Source organism: Anser anser (genome assembly GCF_964211835.1).
Source record: "Anser anser genome assembly, chromosome: 3".
In the NCBI taxonomy this organism is placed as follows: Eukaryota; Metazoa; Chordata; class Aves; order Anseriformes; family Anatidae; genus Anser; species Anser anser.
Window position 1 is genome coordinate 72,453,106 of NC_139722.1, and position 16,079 is coordinate 72,469,184.

General features: G+C 44.2%; 1 protein-coding gene across 4 annotated transcripts in view; it reads right to left on the minus strand.

Annotated features, from left to right (window-relative positions):
• UTRN (utrophin) overlaps positions 1-16,079 on the minus strand; it is a gene marked incomplete at its 3' end in the record, with an annotated part of 371,669 nt that overhangs the window by 332,828 nt on the left and 22,762 nt on the right. For 2 of the 4 annotated variants that reach the window (XM_083828444.1, XM_083828446.1), the window contains exon 1: positions 7,834-7,978. The exons of 1 other annotated variant lie outside the window; for it this stretch is intronic. In XM_083828444.1, coding sequence (XP_083684570.1) covers positions 7,834-7,927 — 94 coding nt within the window. In that variant the 5' untranslated portion in view covers positions 7,928-7,978. Of the gene's footprint in view, positions 1-7,833; positions 7,980-16,079 lie in introns of those variants that run through there. One more of the 4 variants, XM_083828443.1, reaches the window with a different exon arrangement.

The window sequence follows — 16,079 nt, forward strand, 5'->3', positions numbered from 1 at the left end:
GCCTGCCACAGCCTTGGAGGCCAGCTTCCTGCCACCAGCCCTGGGCCCCCAGCAGGGCCCACAGGCGGCCCCTGCCCGCCCTGAGGCCTGGCTCGCCCACACCACCCCGCGGGGAGGTCTGGGCTCGGTGCGGCCACCGCTGATTATATATTTAAATAGAATGTTATTAAAACTTCTTAGAAAGCACGTGTTAAAGACTCCGTTTGTCACTGAAATGTAAGGAAGATGCATTTCCAGGAGAGCTCTCACCTACCTAGAAGGCGCACAGCTGTCATTATCTGGTATGCCATCAGGCTGAGTGCCTGAACAGGATTTTGCTCCCTGTAACTATTACAGGCATGAGGAAAAACTGCTCTGGGCCCATGTCACAGCAGAATGAGACTGTGGTTAGGGGTCATATCCAAGCCATACTTACATCCCTCACACCTGCAATCCAAGCCATAATCCCTAAGAAGTGACTGCGTGCTCTGGGGTGCAGGTGCTGTTCAGGACACAGCTCCAACAGCCCCACCACAGGGCACAGCTGGGCCCGGTGGGCCACGTGGCACAGCACCTGGGAAAGGTATTTAAGAAAGGGTACACTGCAAGGCACAGAAAGGAGTGAGGAAAGTAGTGCAAGAAACAGCCCCAAGGACAGCAAGGCCAGTGAAGGAGGGCAGGAGGCGCTCCAGGCGCTGGAGCAGAAGTTCCCCTGCAGCCCATGCAGAAGACCATGGTGGAGCAGGCTGTCTGCCCGCATGGGAAGACCTCACACAGGACATGGTGGCCATGTGCTGAGGTACTGCATCCCGTGGGAGGAACCCCAACTGGAGCAGGGGACAGTGTGAGGAACTGCAGTGGACTGACCCCAACCTTTCCACATTGCCCTGGGCTGCTCAGAGGGTAGAGAAGACAAGAGGGAAAGAGCGGAGCAAAGTTGAGCCTGGGAAGAAGTAGGGAGGTAGGGAGAGAGCATTTTATTTGTTGTTGTTTCTCATCATCCAACCCTATCTTAATCAGCAATTAATTAAATCAATTTTCCTCAAGTCTGCTTTGTCCACAGTAGTAACTGTCGAGCCATCTCCTTGCCCATATTTCAACCCACAAGCTTTTCCATCTTTCTCCTCCCCCAGTCCTGTTGAGGAGAGTGAGCAAGAGCACGGCAGGGTGGGTGCATAGCCACTGGCTGAGGTCCACCCACAACAGGGTGGAACAACAGAGCCGTTTTGCAGTTAATAAAGACAGCATCAACTGCCGTAAGGCATCCTTACTGCTATTTATACAGAAAAATGTCTCTCCACAGCTCACGGAAGAATGTCAGATAAGATAGCATGACCTGGCCATAAAATAATTTCAGCTCGACTCTTGAGGACACCACTATTGAAAATGTTTTTATTGCTAAGAAAGTTAAAAAAAAGATGGATAGTCTACACACAAGAAAGTGCGTTATAGTATCGCACACTCATTCATATAAATCATTTGATCCTAGCAATGAATTAAACAGTGCTGATTTCTGATATTCATCCATTGCCAAAGTGACATATCACAAGATGACTATGTATCTTATTTGGCCAGCAGTGTTTTGCTTTCTCTTTCAATTGCTAAACCAGTAAAAAAGACTTGCTTAAAACAAATACTTTTTCCCCCTTAGTCACTAATGGATAAATTACTCAAAAACTAAAATATTTCTAGTAGTATATTAATACTGTATCTTTAAATGGGAATAACAGACTGATTATTTTCAAGAATATACTGCTTGGTTACACTAAAGACAAAAATAAAACCACATCAGACTAACTAAAAATGTAAGAGGTGCAATGCAATTGGTATAATCCTGCCTTGGTGTTATCACTTGCAACTCTTGCTGCTAATGTTAACTTCGGTATGATCAGCTCTGCCTACAGGTCAAAAAAACCCCTTGCTTCTATAAATGTACAGAGCATTTACTGCTTCTTTACTACCACAAAGTACACTATGAATAACTCATCATTTGATACTGAAGTTCATCAATAATATTCTCTCATTTATTAAACTGTCAAATGAGCTTGGTCATTGTGAGAGACTCAAGGTTGCCAAACAAAAGGTTGAAGCATGTCCTCACAAGAAAGTTATCTGTATAAACCCCACTTGGAACTTTTTCTTTAAGCTACTTTTTGTAGATTAGATAAGGAATGCTGACATGAGATTTTAAGAAAACAGATACAGGGATGATGGTGAGGCATCAACTGACAGCATTTTTTGCCTTTCTTTTACAAAGTGCTAAGAATTCCAGAGTATAATCTTCAATCTGAATCTGTCATAAGGAAACTGAAGCTTAAAACATTAGTTCATTGAAAGGAAAACTACAACAAAATTTAGTAGCATATTATTTGATCGAAAAACATAAAGCAAAACCTACACTGCAGAAAACCAGAGAAAAGAAAATGAATGTTTTTTAGTTACACCGATTAGTTTTCAGATATTGAATTCCAGGTTTATATTTCAACTACTAAAAATATCATAATCACATTTATGTGCTTTTTGAGTTACAAGTGGATAAGTAGCAATTTATTTATTTATTAAAAAGTGGTATGTCTGACAGAAATTTGACAAAAATCTGCATAGAGACTGCCTCTATGAAAGATAATATAGTTTCATTGATCCTTTATTTAGAGGGATCTATTGTTCTACTTTCAGAAAATACGGACTTTATCTCTTTGCTACCTTAAAAGCAGCCGTAGAAGTAAATATTTTCCTTATATATAAAAAGACTTCGGTCACACAGGCCAAGTAAATATTGATTTTATTATAGCTGAGCTCGGGGCAAGACGTTGATTTCAGTAGTGTGCAAAGAGTTTTGTGAACTGCTTTAAAAATATTGTGTGTTGCAGCACATTAAACCAGCTAAGAACCTTTTAAAACAATCTGAAGCTGAAAGTGATTGAGCTGTACTTTTCCTGGACTAGAAATGTACATCTGAAAGAAAACAAAATAAACAATATGACAGGATTTGCTTCACCAACTCAAAAAAAGATACAGCGTGATTCTCTTTCTACCTAAGGAAGGTAGTCTTGAAGCATCAGTGTCAGTGGGGATGGACACGCAGCTCAGATAATCCCACAAAAGTGCTGGGTTTGGACCAGTCACCAACACAGAAGGAGACAGGCTGGGACAGGACCTGCCTGATCATCACACACACTCTTTATGAAGTCAGTCTCAGCTAAAAAAAAAATTTTTAAAAAATATTTCCCTTTCAAATAGTTTCCTGGAACAATGGGAAATACGTGATCTTTTATTAACATGACCACAGTTCCAGTATCTGCCTGGCCCACTTTTTATTCCACGCATACAACACAATAATGCGCCTACATACTATAAATCAGCACTTCTCAGGTCCTAATTTCAAGTTAATCACACCCAGAATAGTTAAGCAAGCCTGACCGGTGCTTTATATCAGCAAAAGGGAGATATTCTATCGGTGCGGTTATGAAAGCCACAATTAGTGAAAGACAGATCCAACCATGCTGCTGCCATCTGAAGCGATACTGCGAGCTGTTAACTGCCAAACGCTACATAAAGCTATCGGTGACTGCTGCTGCACGCCAGCTCTGATCCGGGGGGACGCGAGGGGAAAGCTGCTGAGTGCCGCTCCACACCGCCCCGAGCTCGGCCACCACACCCGCTGCTTCCCAGTCTTAGAAGAGAACTCTTTCACCATTTTCTTCGCTGTTCGTCTGAACGCTCGGATAAAAATTCATCTCGGCACATAACAAGTGCCCAACGACAATCGCTCTCCTTCCCTCGTAAAACTAGCCCGCTTTTTATCCGCGGGATGGATCAGCGAGGGAATTACTGCGGCTGGCTTTCTCAGCCCCTCGCTCCGTGACGATTACAATGCACTCCACCCAGACGCCATACAAATTAGGTCACATAGCAGACCATATCCCTGCCAATTCCTGCCCTATTCATAAGGGACCAGAACAGGAAGCATATGGAGCCCTCCAGTTAAGGGTCAGAACATTTCAGTGAAAACATAAAAGCGAACCAACATCAGATTATTCACTAGCGAGAGGAACAGTTTCTCCATACGGCAAGAGTGAGTCACAGGCACTAACTGCATCCGACAATGCAAAGGGCCACGGACTACATCCAACAGCAAAAAAACTCCCCTGCAGCTTACCGAAGTGACTGGGCTCTAAGAAAGAAAACACAGAAATATTTTCCACTTTTTCGGTATGCATGTGTACTGAATTTAATGTACGTAGGAAGAGGAGAGAGCTAAGAAAAAAAGTCCTTCAGAGCCTTAAAAACAGTTCACGTGAAGACTCAAAATGAGACTATGCAATATGAAAACTATCTGCTCTTGTGCGTTTCATCTAAAATACACTGTGTTTCAAAGCACATTCATCATCACCTGCTGCCAAGAAATATACAGTTTCCATGTGTGCAAACGCCAGAGTTGCTTTAAATAAAACAAATTTGAAACCGACCCTCCAGCACAACTCTGCTAAGCAAACCAACCAACCCAGGGCTTCACAACCGCTCACAGTAACACGAACAATACAGTAAATATTCTTGCTATTGTAACAGTTTATGGTCTCATGATAAAAAACCATTTCTAGCTGCTATCAGTGCACCTATCCTGTGAGAACACCAATTTCTTCCCACCTGAAAGGAAGCTTTTAATTTGTAACCTAGCATTCTTAGGATTTCCAAAGGGAGGCTATTGATCAAGAAGGGATACCCAAATGTTAACAGAAACTAAATGCACAATTAAACACACACAGAAAACATTTAAGCTATTACTTTGCAAAACACCTCAGCTATGTCATTGCTGTTATTTCCCACTGCTATAAAAAATAAAGGGGGGGGGGGAGCACTGAACAGCTCACACAATAACATGTAAACTGATCTCTTTTACTTCTGTCAACAACAGTATGAAAAAAGGTATCAGTAACAAAGGTCATTCAATTACTGCAGACTGCTATATTGGCCTCGAGAGCTGCTATTTGATAGTAATGGTGCCAAAGGGCAATGCAGTTTCAGAAAGTTTCACACAACTTGCAACTTTCTCCTACCTTCTTCATATAGATCAGGAACCTCCCCACAAATGGAGGAGTGACAGTCGTCTAGACAACGAGGCACTTGAGGCAGGAGAAAAATTTTAAAAAGCATCACATGAAATGCAGCTACACTGCTAGGGCATGCACAGATAAATACAGCTACAATTTAGCCCACCAGTTTTTCTGGAACAGTTTCAGAAATTCTCCTGGATGAAGATAAACACTTTCCCATGACATGGGACAGCGATGAACAGCAGAGCCCATCTACTTGACGAGGTGAAGAAAGTGAGAGAGCCCTTCTCTCATTTCCTCCCCTCAGATAAAGACCCAGCGCTGGCCACGGCCAGGCACCACGCAGCCCACCAGTGCCACTGCACTCCCAGCACTGACTTGAGAGCTTTCAAGGTTTTTAGGAGCTCAGACCTTTATAGAGAAGGACATCCCAATAACTTAATATTTAGTACGCTTCAGGCCGTAAACCAATCTCCAACTTAAACGTGCTCATTTTAAAGAGATGATGCTATAATTTTCATTACAGGCTTTCCTGCACTGTTCCCCAAAGCGTTTAGTACCATTTCACAAAAAAGACCCCACACGGGTTCAAGAGTCCTTGGAGAAATCACAATCCTTTTCATCCACACTGGGCTGGAGACAGGGCAGAAGCCTCCCCTGCCCTTTCCCATGCTGTTCAGACTCCAGAGGACAGAAGGCTCTCACCCATTTAGGCTTCACCTCAACTAACTCATTTACATTCACACACTTTACCAGATAAGAGCATCAGCCTCCCTGCCACCAGCCCCACCAATTCTCACCCACCTACGTTTCTTACTGTTCAGGAAATCTACAGCATTTAAACAACAAACCAACAAGACCAAGGCTGCACCTCTGCCAACACTACATTTACCAGCTAACAAATAACCCCTATACCTTCTAGCCAAAGAGCTGCTTCCTAAACTTCAAGTGTCCCCGTTATTTACATTCTGGACTTATGTGAACATTGACAGATGCGAAGAAGAAACAGTAACTGTTGAATATAGTACTAGAAGTGCTTTATTAAAATATTTATCCTCTCTTACCTGGAGAAATGTTCTCCCCTGCCCCCTGTGGAGATTTCACTTTTTACTTTCTGTATTTCCTTTTCAAGTTTTTGCTGCCATGCATCTCACCTTTTACCTCTTTTCAGATTTTTTTGCTCTCTTCTCTGTTCATTTTTAACTCAATTGTCCAAAGACACAAGTCTATCAGTTGCTCCAAATACAGAGTGAGAAAAAGTGTTTGAGAACGAGCAGATGACTGAATTCAAGAACATCACTCTCCCAGAAAGCAGGTCTACAGTCCCACACTTTGTGGAAAGTTCAGAACATTACAGCACAGGGATTTTCTTAGAAAAAAAGTCCTGTTGTTTGATTGCAAATATATTTATATAAAAATATATTTTTAAAATTATATATAAAGATATAATTGCAATATAGCAGCCATGACATACATACTTTTAAAAAACACCGGGCTCTCAGCTCATAGGGAGATACGCTGGCCTTAAGAAACAGTCACTAAGGACTGCCTGCTCGAGCATATAAAGCATGGGAACAAATGAGTAGCCACCTCTTAACTAGGAGTTTTACACTAGCCTAGCATGCAAACATCACTCTATCTTATCTGCATACAAAAGTAATCAACCAAAGGTGTACCTCGTTAGCAGGTTGAATATATGCACATTGTGAAGAACACCAGATCTCTCTGACCTGTAATGTAACGAGCTCTCCAGATCACTGTCCAAAGGAACTCCACCCAAGTTATGGAGTTTTCACGACATTTTTTTTCAGCTCTAGAAGTTCAGATTGGGCCATGAGAGAATAGCTCCTGATCTCAACCCAACTGGCATACACCCAAACACACTTCATTGTTCTAACTGCAAGCACACGTAAGACCAGAGAGTCTCAGCCCATCGTTTTATTTATTTAAAATCAGCCATTCTGCTGCTGTATCTTAAGACATTGCTTTTCTTGCTGTAAAAAGCCATAGTCAGACTCCAGCTTTTGAACAAATACATATATATATGTCATGCCGGAAGTCAAGTTAAATGAAATGGACCAAGTTCTCTGTGGATCGGTCAATTCTGTACCAGCAAAGTTCCGACAACAGTTCACAAAATAATCAGCTCCCACCTGTCAATTACTGCATCGTAAGAGTGTATTTCCCATTCTGCCTCACAGCAGGATGGCAGAAAGAAAAGGAAAGGGAAACATCACCAATTTCTTTTCCTCCAAAGCACACTCCCCCTCAAAAAAATATTGATCCTTGGAGACGTCACCAAAGTTAAACTAAAAAAATAGGGTTGAAGGAACCGTTATAAGTATGGAAGTTCCAGGAAACACAGTAATCAGAGTTATACGGAATAAAAATACCATTGCATACTAAATTCACCATAACAACATGTAGGTTAAGAAAAGCAGGGGTATCAAGCCTTTCACTTTGAGAGAACTGCAATAAGACTTACACCATGAAAGTTAGCATCTCACACGTGAACCGGAACGTGCCGAGCGTTACAAAGCAGGTCCTGCAGCAGTAGGTGCGGAGCAGCCACACGTCTCACAGTGCTCACAGCGGAGCAGTGCCACAAAAACTAAACAGACTGTGAAGAGTCTTCCCCTTGTACTGTTTCCTGCCATGCCTTCGACTACCTGCTCCTGTTAGATTCAGCAAACTTGAGCTGAATCAGTCAAAGTAGCTTGTAGAGAAGATAAGAACAGACCCTGGTGGCTGGATCCTTTCATCCACAGAGCTCTGAAAATACACTTAAACATGCACTCACCCAGCGGGGGATAACAGGTCTGTGTGTCAGTGTCCCGAGGCACGGCAACCTTGTACTTTTTCCACGCAACCTTTTTGGCTGGTTGAACACTCATGATCAAGCTCAGTCTTTGAAAAACAGGAAAGTGAAGATGGAGAGGAAGTGCACGCTAACACCCGCACCAGAACTGCATGCCGGGATTCGAGGGGGAGGGAAGCGTTGGTTTCCCTCAGAGGGTTTGACACATTCAGCCACACCGAGACTGAAACCATCCAGGAAACAAACCTTTCTAAAAGCCACGTATAAACAAGTAACAAGTTTCAAGCGAATTAAGGTATTTCTCCTCAGAAACAGATGAACACACCGCTTTGCTATTCCTTATGAAAACAGAAGAACACTCGAGCTTTCAAGCACTGACAAGTCACATCCTATGTGCAGAAAACAGGAAAGAAGGTGGCAATTTTCCTTTTCTGTTCAAACCGTCTAGTCAAATGTACTTATTTTAAGAACCCTAAATATTTTTAGCATTTACTTTGCAAGAAGCGTGCAATATTACCGTAACGCTTTTTCCCCCCACGTGCTTGATAGGACGTGAAACCAGAACCGGTCTGCAAGGTGAGCAGCCACGCCATTTAACGGTACTTCAAAGGATCGCAGGAAAATTGTGATGCCAGATTTCAGCCCTAAAAGTCCCACAAATAACCTCCGTGGGGATGCAAGAATCACAAACTGTGATTAGGTATGCGCTTTCCACTGTGCAGTAATTCCAAACAAGACAGACCACAGCCTACCAGAGCAGGAGGTTAATAATAAAAGGCTACGGCAGCATCAGAGTTATTTTACAATGGGCCTTTAAACTGCGTTTACCATCGCTACGGAAGGGGAATCTAATCCCTTGACCTTCAACATCCTGTTGTCAACTTTATAATCAGATGGAGAGGACTTTCCATTCCGTACCTTTGAAAGGCATGGGATTCCAGATTTTACATTTTGGGATATTAAGCTGTACAGAATTCCAACAGTCACAAAAGAGCAGTGCAGGAGAAGGTTAAACATAGCATAGAAATACGGGCCTTACAATCAGGGAAGAGCTGTGCACAGAAGAACTGGTTTCAGCAGCAGAAAGACAAGTGCTATTTGATTCACCTGTACTGGTATATTCTGCTGTGACAGCTGTTCTAATTGCAGCTTTTCTCTCTTAATTAGGATCCAGTTCACCATCACATACCTGACAGACACTGCTGGAGGACAGGGGAGGAAAATATGAGTAAATAAATAAAATCAATATTTTTCTAAGTTTACTGGGGGAAGGAATCAGTCTTACTTTGTTTTGTGGGGCGGGGTTGTTCCCTCCCCCCCTCCAATTTTAAGAATTCCTCAAAGTTGAAGACTGAAAAATGCACACAAGAAGAGTTTTGTTTCCATGAACAAAGACAATCGTACATTCACGGGGCTAAATCAGACTTTTGTATCCAAACATTTCTGTGGACCTTGCAAGCAAGAGCAACATGAAAAGGTAATAAAGTTTTAAAACTAGGGTTCTTATTTTTGAAACAAAACATAGATGATTTATTTTGCCATAGCAAATACAAACCTAAAACTTACTGTAACAAAGCACTTCAAAAGCACAAGAAAGAGACACCGCCAGTTCTACCAAGCACACAACGACAATGAGCAGGCAGCTATCCACACATGCCAGAATTACTACCAACAGCCCCACAACTCTGTTTTTCAGGTCCTGATGAGGCTGGCCTGCAGTCCCTAGGAGAGCCCTGCTGCTGATCCCATACCTCATCTCACCTACTGCAGACAGGCCCTGCCTCCTCCTCCCAGGCGAGGCCCAAACCAAATCAAGACCTTCTCCATCAGGCACTTGCCAAGACAGAAAGACAGGCACGAGTTCCAGGAGCTGGCTATTGTTACAACACTGAGGTTTCCCACTCCTCAGTAAAGAAAAGATGTGCAGCCAGCCAGGGCTGTGAGACCAGCACCATCTCAGAGCCTCCATCACTCCCTGAGCTTCAACATCAAGGTATTAGAGGGGCTGAGGGAAGCCATCGACTCACCAGAGAGCTTCCAAAGAATTTGTACTCTGGAGCTTTGCCTGCCACTGCAAGTTACATACCACGCATTAGAGAGGCTGCTTTAATCTAACACAAAGTTTTATTCCAAAAATCCAGCATTTCAATACGAAGATACGCTGAGACTATTTATTACCTTAAAAAAGGTATTGCGGGGGGAAGGGGGAATGGTGGTTTTTTTTTCCTTCATTTTAAACAAAATGTCTTGCTTATGTGGAGATAGGTTCTGATGTGAAAATAATGTTACAAAGAAGTTAGCTTTAGGAAAGCTTTTTTCTTTCAAGCTGAATTTTAAAACGTGAGGTTACAGCCTCTGCCAAAGGCTGAAATATTGGGTGTGAAATCCATGCATTAACCACAAGAGGTGATAAGCAAGAAAGAAACGGGAGCTTTTGGGGAAAGTAATCTTAGAAGAAGGCAAAAGAGGTTTGTTTTATTTTTGTTTTCCTAAACAAACTCAAGAGTTCAACACACACACACACTCTCCCTAAAACACTTCATTCATTAGGAGATGGTCTATTCCTACTACTACTGAATTCAATAGGCCATTTATTTAGCAGCTCTCTGCCGAGAGTATGTGCTCTCTTTTATTCACTCTGGTGTTGACAGCAGTAATCAAATTTTGTACATACCACCGACTCTATTATAGTTCAACAGCAGCTGGCTGCCTGCCTAGTCTTCTTATCGTCATGTAAGATAAAAAAGACCAGCCAAACAGACCAGCTGAAACTACAGTAAGAAGCAAAAAGTAGAGTCAAGCCTAAACAAAAGTCTAGTAAGGAGAAATCACATGCTTTTATGCTTACCCGTGTATTACAAATCACGGGAGAAAAATAAGCCTAGGCTCAACACAAGACAAGTTAACTTTGACAGTTTTCAGAACTGCATCTGAGATGGCAGCTCAGACCCTGCTTTCTGAGAAGGCCTGAATGCCACACGTCATACATGAAGTACTACACATCAATAGCTCAGCCCATGCAGCAGGAAAGCAGAAGAGAGAAGGCACAGAGGTGGGAAAAGAAGAGGGGAAAAAAAGAATTTCATCGGTTCATTTGAAGGTGAGCTCAGAAATACCCAAGACCACCTCTCCATGTCATCCCGGCACAAAGTCAGCACCAGATTCACAGTGAAATTAAAGTTCACAGTTGCATGCAATAATTGGAGCAGAGGACAACATCCTTTAATTACAAAAATCCCCCGTAAGCAATTCGGTTGTCTAGAATGAGATCGGTTTCCATTTCTTCCTTGCCATCTGGTTCTGGGGAGCCTTCCAAAGAGCCTTGAATGCCTTGACTTGGAGAAGAGGAAATTGGTTTCGTTTTCACTGCCTCCCTCCTCCCAGCTTTGTTCCAACCAGGGCCTGGTTAACGCTTCTCTGAACTTCCACCCTTCCAGACAAGTCTGCAAGAAAAGGCTGGTTTTATGGAGGGGGAAAAGAGGGAAAAAAACAAAAACGAGAGGATTTCTTATGGGGCAGAACAAGAAAACGCAGAGAAGAAAGGTGAAGGAGGAACTCTGTCACAAGTGAGGCAAGAGCTTTTCTCCTTCCTAAAGACAGAGCACACTTCTGCAGGGTTTCTGAGCTACCTCTCCAGCCCTACCCCTCCCAACGCTGCTATAACGAGCTTCTAGTTGAGCGCTTCTCATGCTGTGTGACATTAACACCCCATAATTTTGTTCAGGATGTTTTATTTCACCACAACATGACAGACTTTTTTTTTCCATTGGCCTGACAAACATGTTTTGAATTAGCAGACCACCCAACGCTGGATCTTCAGCGAGCAAACAAGAGAGCTTAGAGGACAATGCTAAAGAGAAGGATGCTGAAAAGGCAATGACAGGAACTTAAACAGAAAGCAATGTTTTGAGTGCATTTTGATGGAAACTGGTAATTAGTTTAACCTCTACTCCCAGGAAGCCCACAGCAACATCAGAGGGGTAACGAAGAGTGCTTAGCATCTCAGCTGCAGCCCCTGTTGTGCAGCAGGTTCCTGGCAGCATAAAGCACTCTGCAAATTCTATGTTCAGCAGCACAGGAACTAGAACTGGCCTCGCTACCATGGAAAAGGAACATGGTTTTGAGTATTGCAGCTGTTAGAGCACCACAGAAAAGATAACGTGCTGATACCGTCGCAGCGCTCACACGGATGGCTCCAACACCAAACACTTTCAGCACGCAGTGTTTTTGTAATATTGGGCTTGGCACATGGTGCCCTTGTGAAATAGCACTCGTGGCTGCTGCAACTAACCAACTGGCTCATCCTGCAGGAGGAAATACCAGGAATTATAGATAAAGTGTGACATCCACAATTTTAGTTACTCTTATCTGGGGCAGGGCAGGCAGTGCAGAGGGAAGTGTCCTTTAGTCTCTTGTACAGACACCGAAGGGAACATTTCAAATGTAAACTCGGCTAAGTTTCTGGAGCACATCAGTCTGCATGATGTGTTGGTTACGCTGCAGTCGTACCTGGGAAACCCAACCAGCACCACCCTCCCACAAAGCACCCTGACTGAGCCTCCTCTGCTCCCAGAGGAGCCGGAGCAGGCCGAACAGGAGGCACAGCTGCCTGCCGCATTTTTCTTCTCATTTCAAACACTGAGTGCTCCTCCTGAAAAAAGGCTCCTGCTCATTTGCCGGCACCTTTATAAAACAAAACCCAATCGATCCCAGATCGACACATGGCTTGGTGCTTGCACGCTGGGGCACAATGTGTATTTCAGCAGAAGCCTGGTGCCTGCTGGCCACAGCCACGGGACAGCATCTTGTTTTGTAAATGCCAGTTTCCGCCTCCGAGAACAGAAACATCTCAAAACTTTCTTCTGAATTTCACAGGGATTTTTCATTAGAAAGCATCTTTTGATACATTGTTTTCAATTTAGAAAACGTGGGCTGGAAGAATGACAAACCTGCAGTTCTGTGGGTTGATCTAGTTTTGAGCAGACTCCATAGGTACCCATTCTGGTCCACAGCAGTTAAATGTAGTTCTGGTAAGAAATGCTGGCCAAGGTGCACACCAGTACGGAGAACACTCACAGAGCAGTCCCATCAGCAGCGTAAAAGCAAACGAGTACTCCAAAGCCCATCGGCGCGTGCATGGCTAAAAGCACTAGAAGCAACGTACACGTACCCCCCACACACACTATATGCGTGTATGTGCACTCTGAGCAGCATCACACCTTGCTAAGCCAGGAGGAGCAGCCATCCCACTCCTGTCAGTGTTCAGAGGCATTTGGGTAACACCCTTAATAACGTGCTTTAACCTTTGGGTAGCTCTGAGGTGGGCAGGCAGTTGGGCGAGGTGGTATTTGAAGGTCCCTTCCAACTGAACTATTCCCTAAGTATGACCAAGCACTCCCCCGGCAAAGCAGTGCTAAGGTGCTGGGTCTCACCTCGGGGCAGGCAGAGGGCACAGGAGGAAGCCTGTGGAGCACTTCTGGAGCACGTGCAAGCCTGTGGCCCTCTGCTTGCCAAAGCACCCTCAGCTAAGGAAGCCTCTACCAGCTAATGCTGCCTTTATCCTGAAAGCAAAGCCATGCTGCCCGACCTCCTGCTGCTGGGGATGAAGGAGGGAAGATGATCACTCTTAGATTTATCACAAGCGTATTTCCACAGCAGTACGGTCAGAGCAATGATTGAGGGGATGGTGGTCAGCAAGTGCCACAAGTAACTGCAGCATCAAGCATCTGGAAGGTGATGTTTTTATTTTTACGCCCTGCAATGACACTTGGGTGATCAAATAGCACCCTGCGAGACATTAACTCTTCAGCTGTACCAGTGAGAGCACACAATATTTATTTTTCTATTGCCACTGAACTATCAGACGAATACAAGTTTATTATCAATCTTGGTAGAATTAGCATTACATTTCTCCCACCCAGTCTACTTCCCTCCCCATGTGCAACAATGGATTTTATTCATCCTTTTCCAAAAAGAAAAGCCACACAGGGCAAGGGGAAGGACAGCATCTCACAGAGCTGTTCTGTCTTCTGCAGCAACCGCTGCTGAAGTACTTCAGACTTCCCACGGCGACCACGCCTGGATGGGAAGCTGCGTTACCCAGGAAAGGAGGGATCCGCAGAAATGCAGAAAGCCATTCGGAGCCCCCAGCCCTCCCAGTCCGTCACTGAACAGCAGGAGCATTGTAGAGAGCTCCCCAAACTACACAGGCTAAGAGTCAGTAAGAAACCATCAGAGGCACCACACGACTAAGCAAAAATACATCTGCTCACGGCAGTTATATGGGTGACTGTAGGCAGCTCAGGGACAGCCCTCCTCCAAAGCAGCTTCTTGTCCATTAGCACGTTTTGACAAATTCATATGAGAAGTTTGGCTCATTTATGCTTACTAGACTTAGTCTTTTCCACCATTTTTCACTGCAGTTGCAGAGAACAGAGTTAATACCATCCAACAAACATCTCCAGATGAGCTCTCCTCTCTCCAGAAGAGGAAGCTGTCTCCTGCCAAGGGTCCCATGAAAGCATCCCTCCTCCTCCTCCTGGAATAACACTGCTGTTATCTGAGTAAATAAACAAACAGAGCAACAGCATGCCTCCTCGGCTCCGGGCAGGCAGGCTGCACTGGGCGCACAGGAGCCAGCACAGCTACGCTGCACACAATGAGGCTTTCCTTTCCTGAAAGCCTAAAGACCACAAAAGGGTAAAGACCACAAAAAACACACGCCACCACACAAAAAATGTGTGCTCCAGCTCAACCTTCTGTAAATCCTCCAGCTAACTGCAAACTTACTATACCTCTTGCTAATTTGTCCCAATAGTTAAATGATGCTCAATGATAAACAAAACAGAACAGCTTCTCTGGAGGTTCCTGTACACACAAAGTCATGGGCAGAGATCTGACGGCGGTGAGGACAGATGTGCATCCTTTCCGAATACAGTGCTCTGCCTCAAGCCCCGTGCCTGTGCTCCCAAGCAACCGGGGACCATCCTATGCCATGCACCAGCTGAGGAGCTGAGTGACAGCCGGGCCAGCAGACACCCCTCCTAGCTCCACACCACCAAGGGAAAGCTCACACAAACCACACCAACAGCAGAAACGTGGTGGGAGGAGGACTGGGCAGGAGCAGGCAGCTAAGGGACAAGAAGGGATTCCATTCTGCAAGCCCACAAAAGGCCACGTGTTCCCATCCTCGCTTGTTTTCAAGAATTACCAGCAAGCTCTCTGTGCATATCCTTTGCAGGCTTCTGTCAGGTCAGACGGAAAACAACAGGCTCAGCTATTCGAGCTCAAGTGTGTGGAGGAGTAATTACCAAAGCTTCACTGGACAGAGGGATTGCATTCTTTTATTCTCCGCATGCCACCACCCACTAAGAAATCACAATAAAATTCGCAGAAACCTTGTAAGTAAAGCCAGCACTGCCACGCAGGAGTTAGCCTGCAGTCACTCAGCGCCCGTCCCAAAAACTCCACCTGTACCTCTCACAAGGACAGTGATGCTTGGACGCTGCTACTGCTGTCACCTGTACGGTTTCTGTCATCAGCACAACCAAGCATTACTTGAACTTACAGCTTCAATCACATGCAAACCTTGAGATACTGCCACAGGTACCGTAAGCTTCAGGAAGTCCTCCTGTGCAGGTCCTGCACATCACACACATTCCTAAGCCTGAAAAGCGAAGCCCCCAAACAATTTCTGCTTCAGAATTACTGTGATGCAACACACCATTCTCTCGTAAATATTCAATGTCAAAAATGTATGTTTAATTCCTGATTTTAAACTACTTTGAGGGTCGAAAGATGCTGATGCTATAGTGACACTGTTATCAGTCACCCAGTCAAGCATCACGCCTTAAACCCGCGGTGTGAGCAGGCACACGTGCTCATTCCCATCACTCATCTGAACACCGGCTTTTCTGATGTTCATTCCCCTTCTCTCGCCCATTTTGTACGATTTGTTATGAAGCCATATGACATTTACTGGAACAACCTTTCAACAGGCTAAATAAAACTGTACGTTACTTTAGCAAAAGCATTTTGAACCTGAAGCCTTTAAATTCAAAGGGGGGAGGAGGGGAAGAATATTCTACACTGACAGCTTTAATGTATTTCAAAATTTGTATACAGTGAATATATTCATACTTACAATTACTAGCACAGAAGTATGCAATACATGAGTAACTCTGGAGGAAGGTTTTACACAAAGCAGGTGTGATTATGGTTCCTGAATT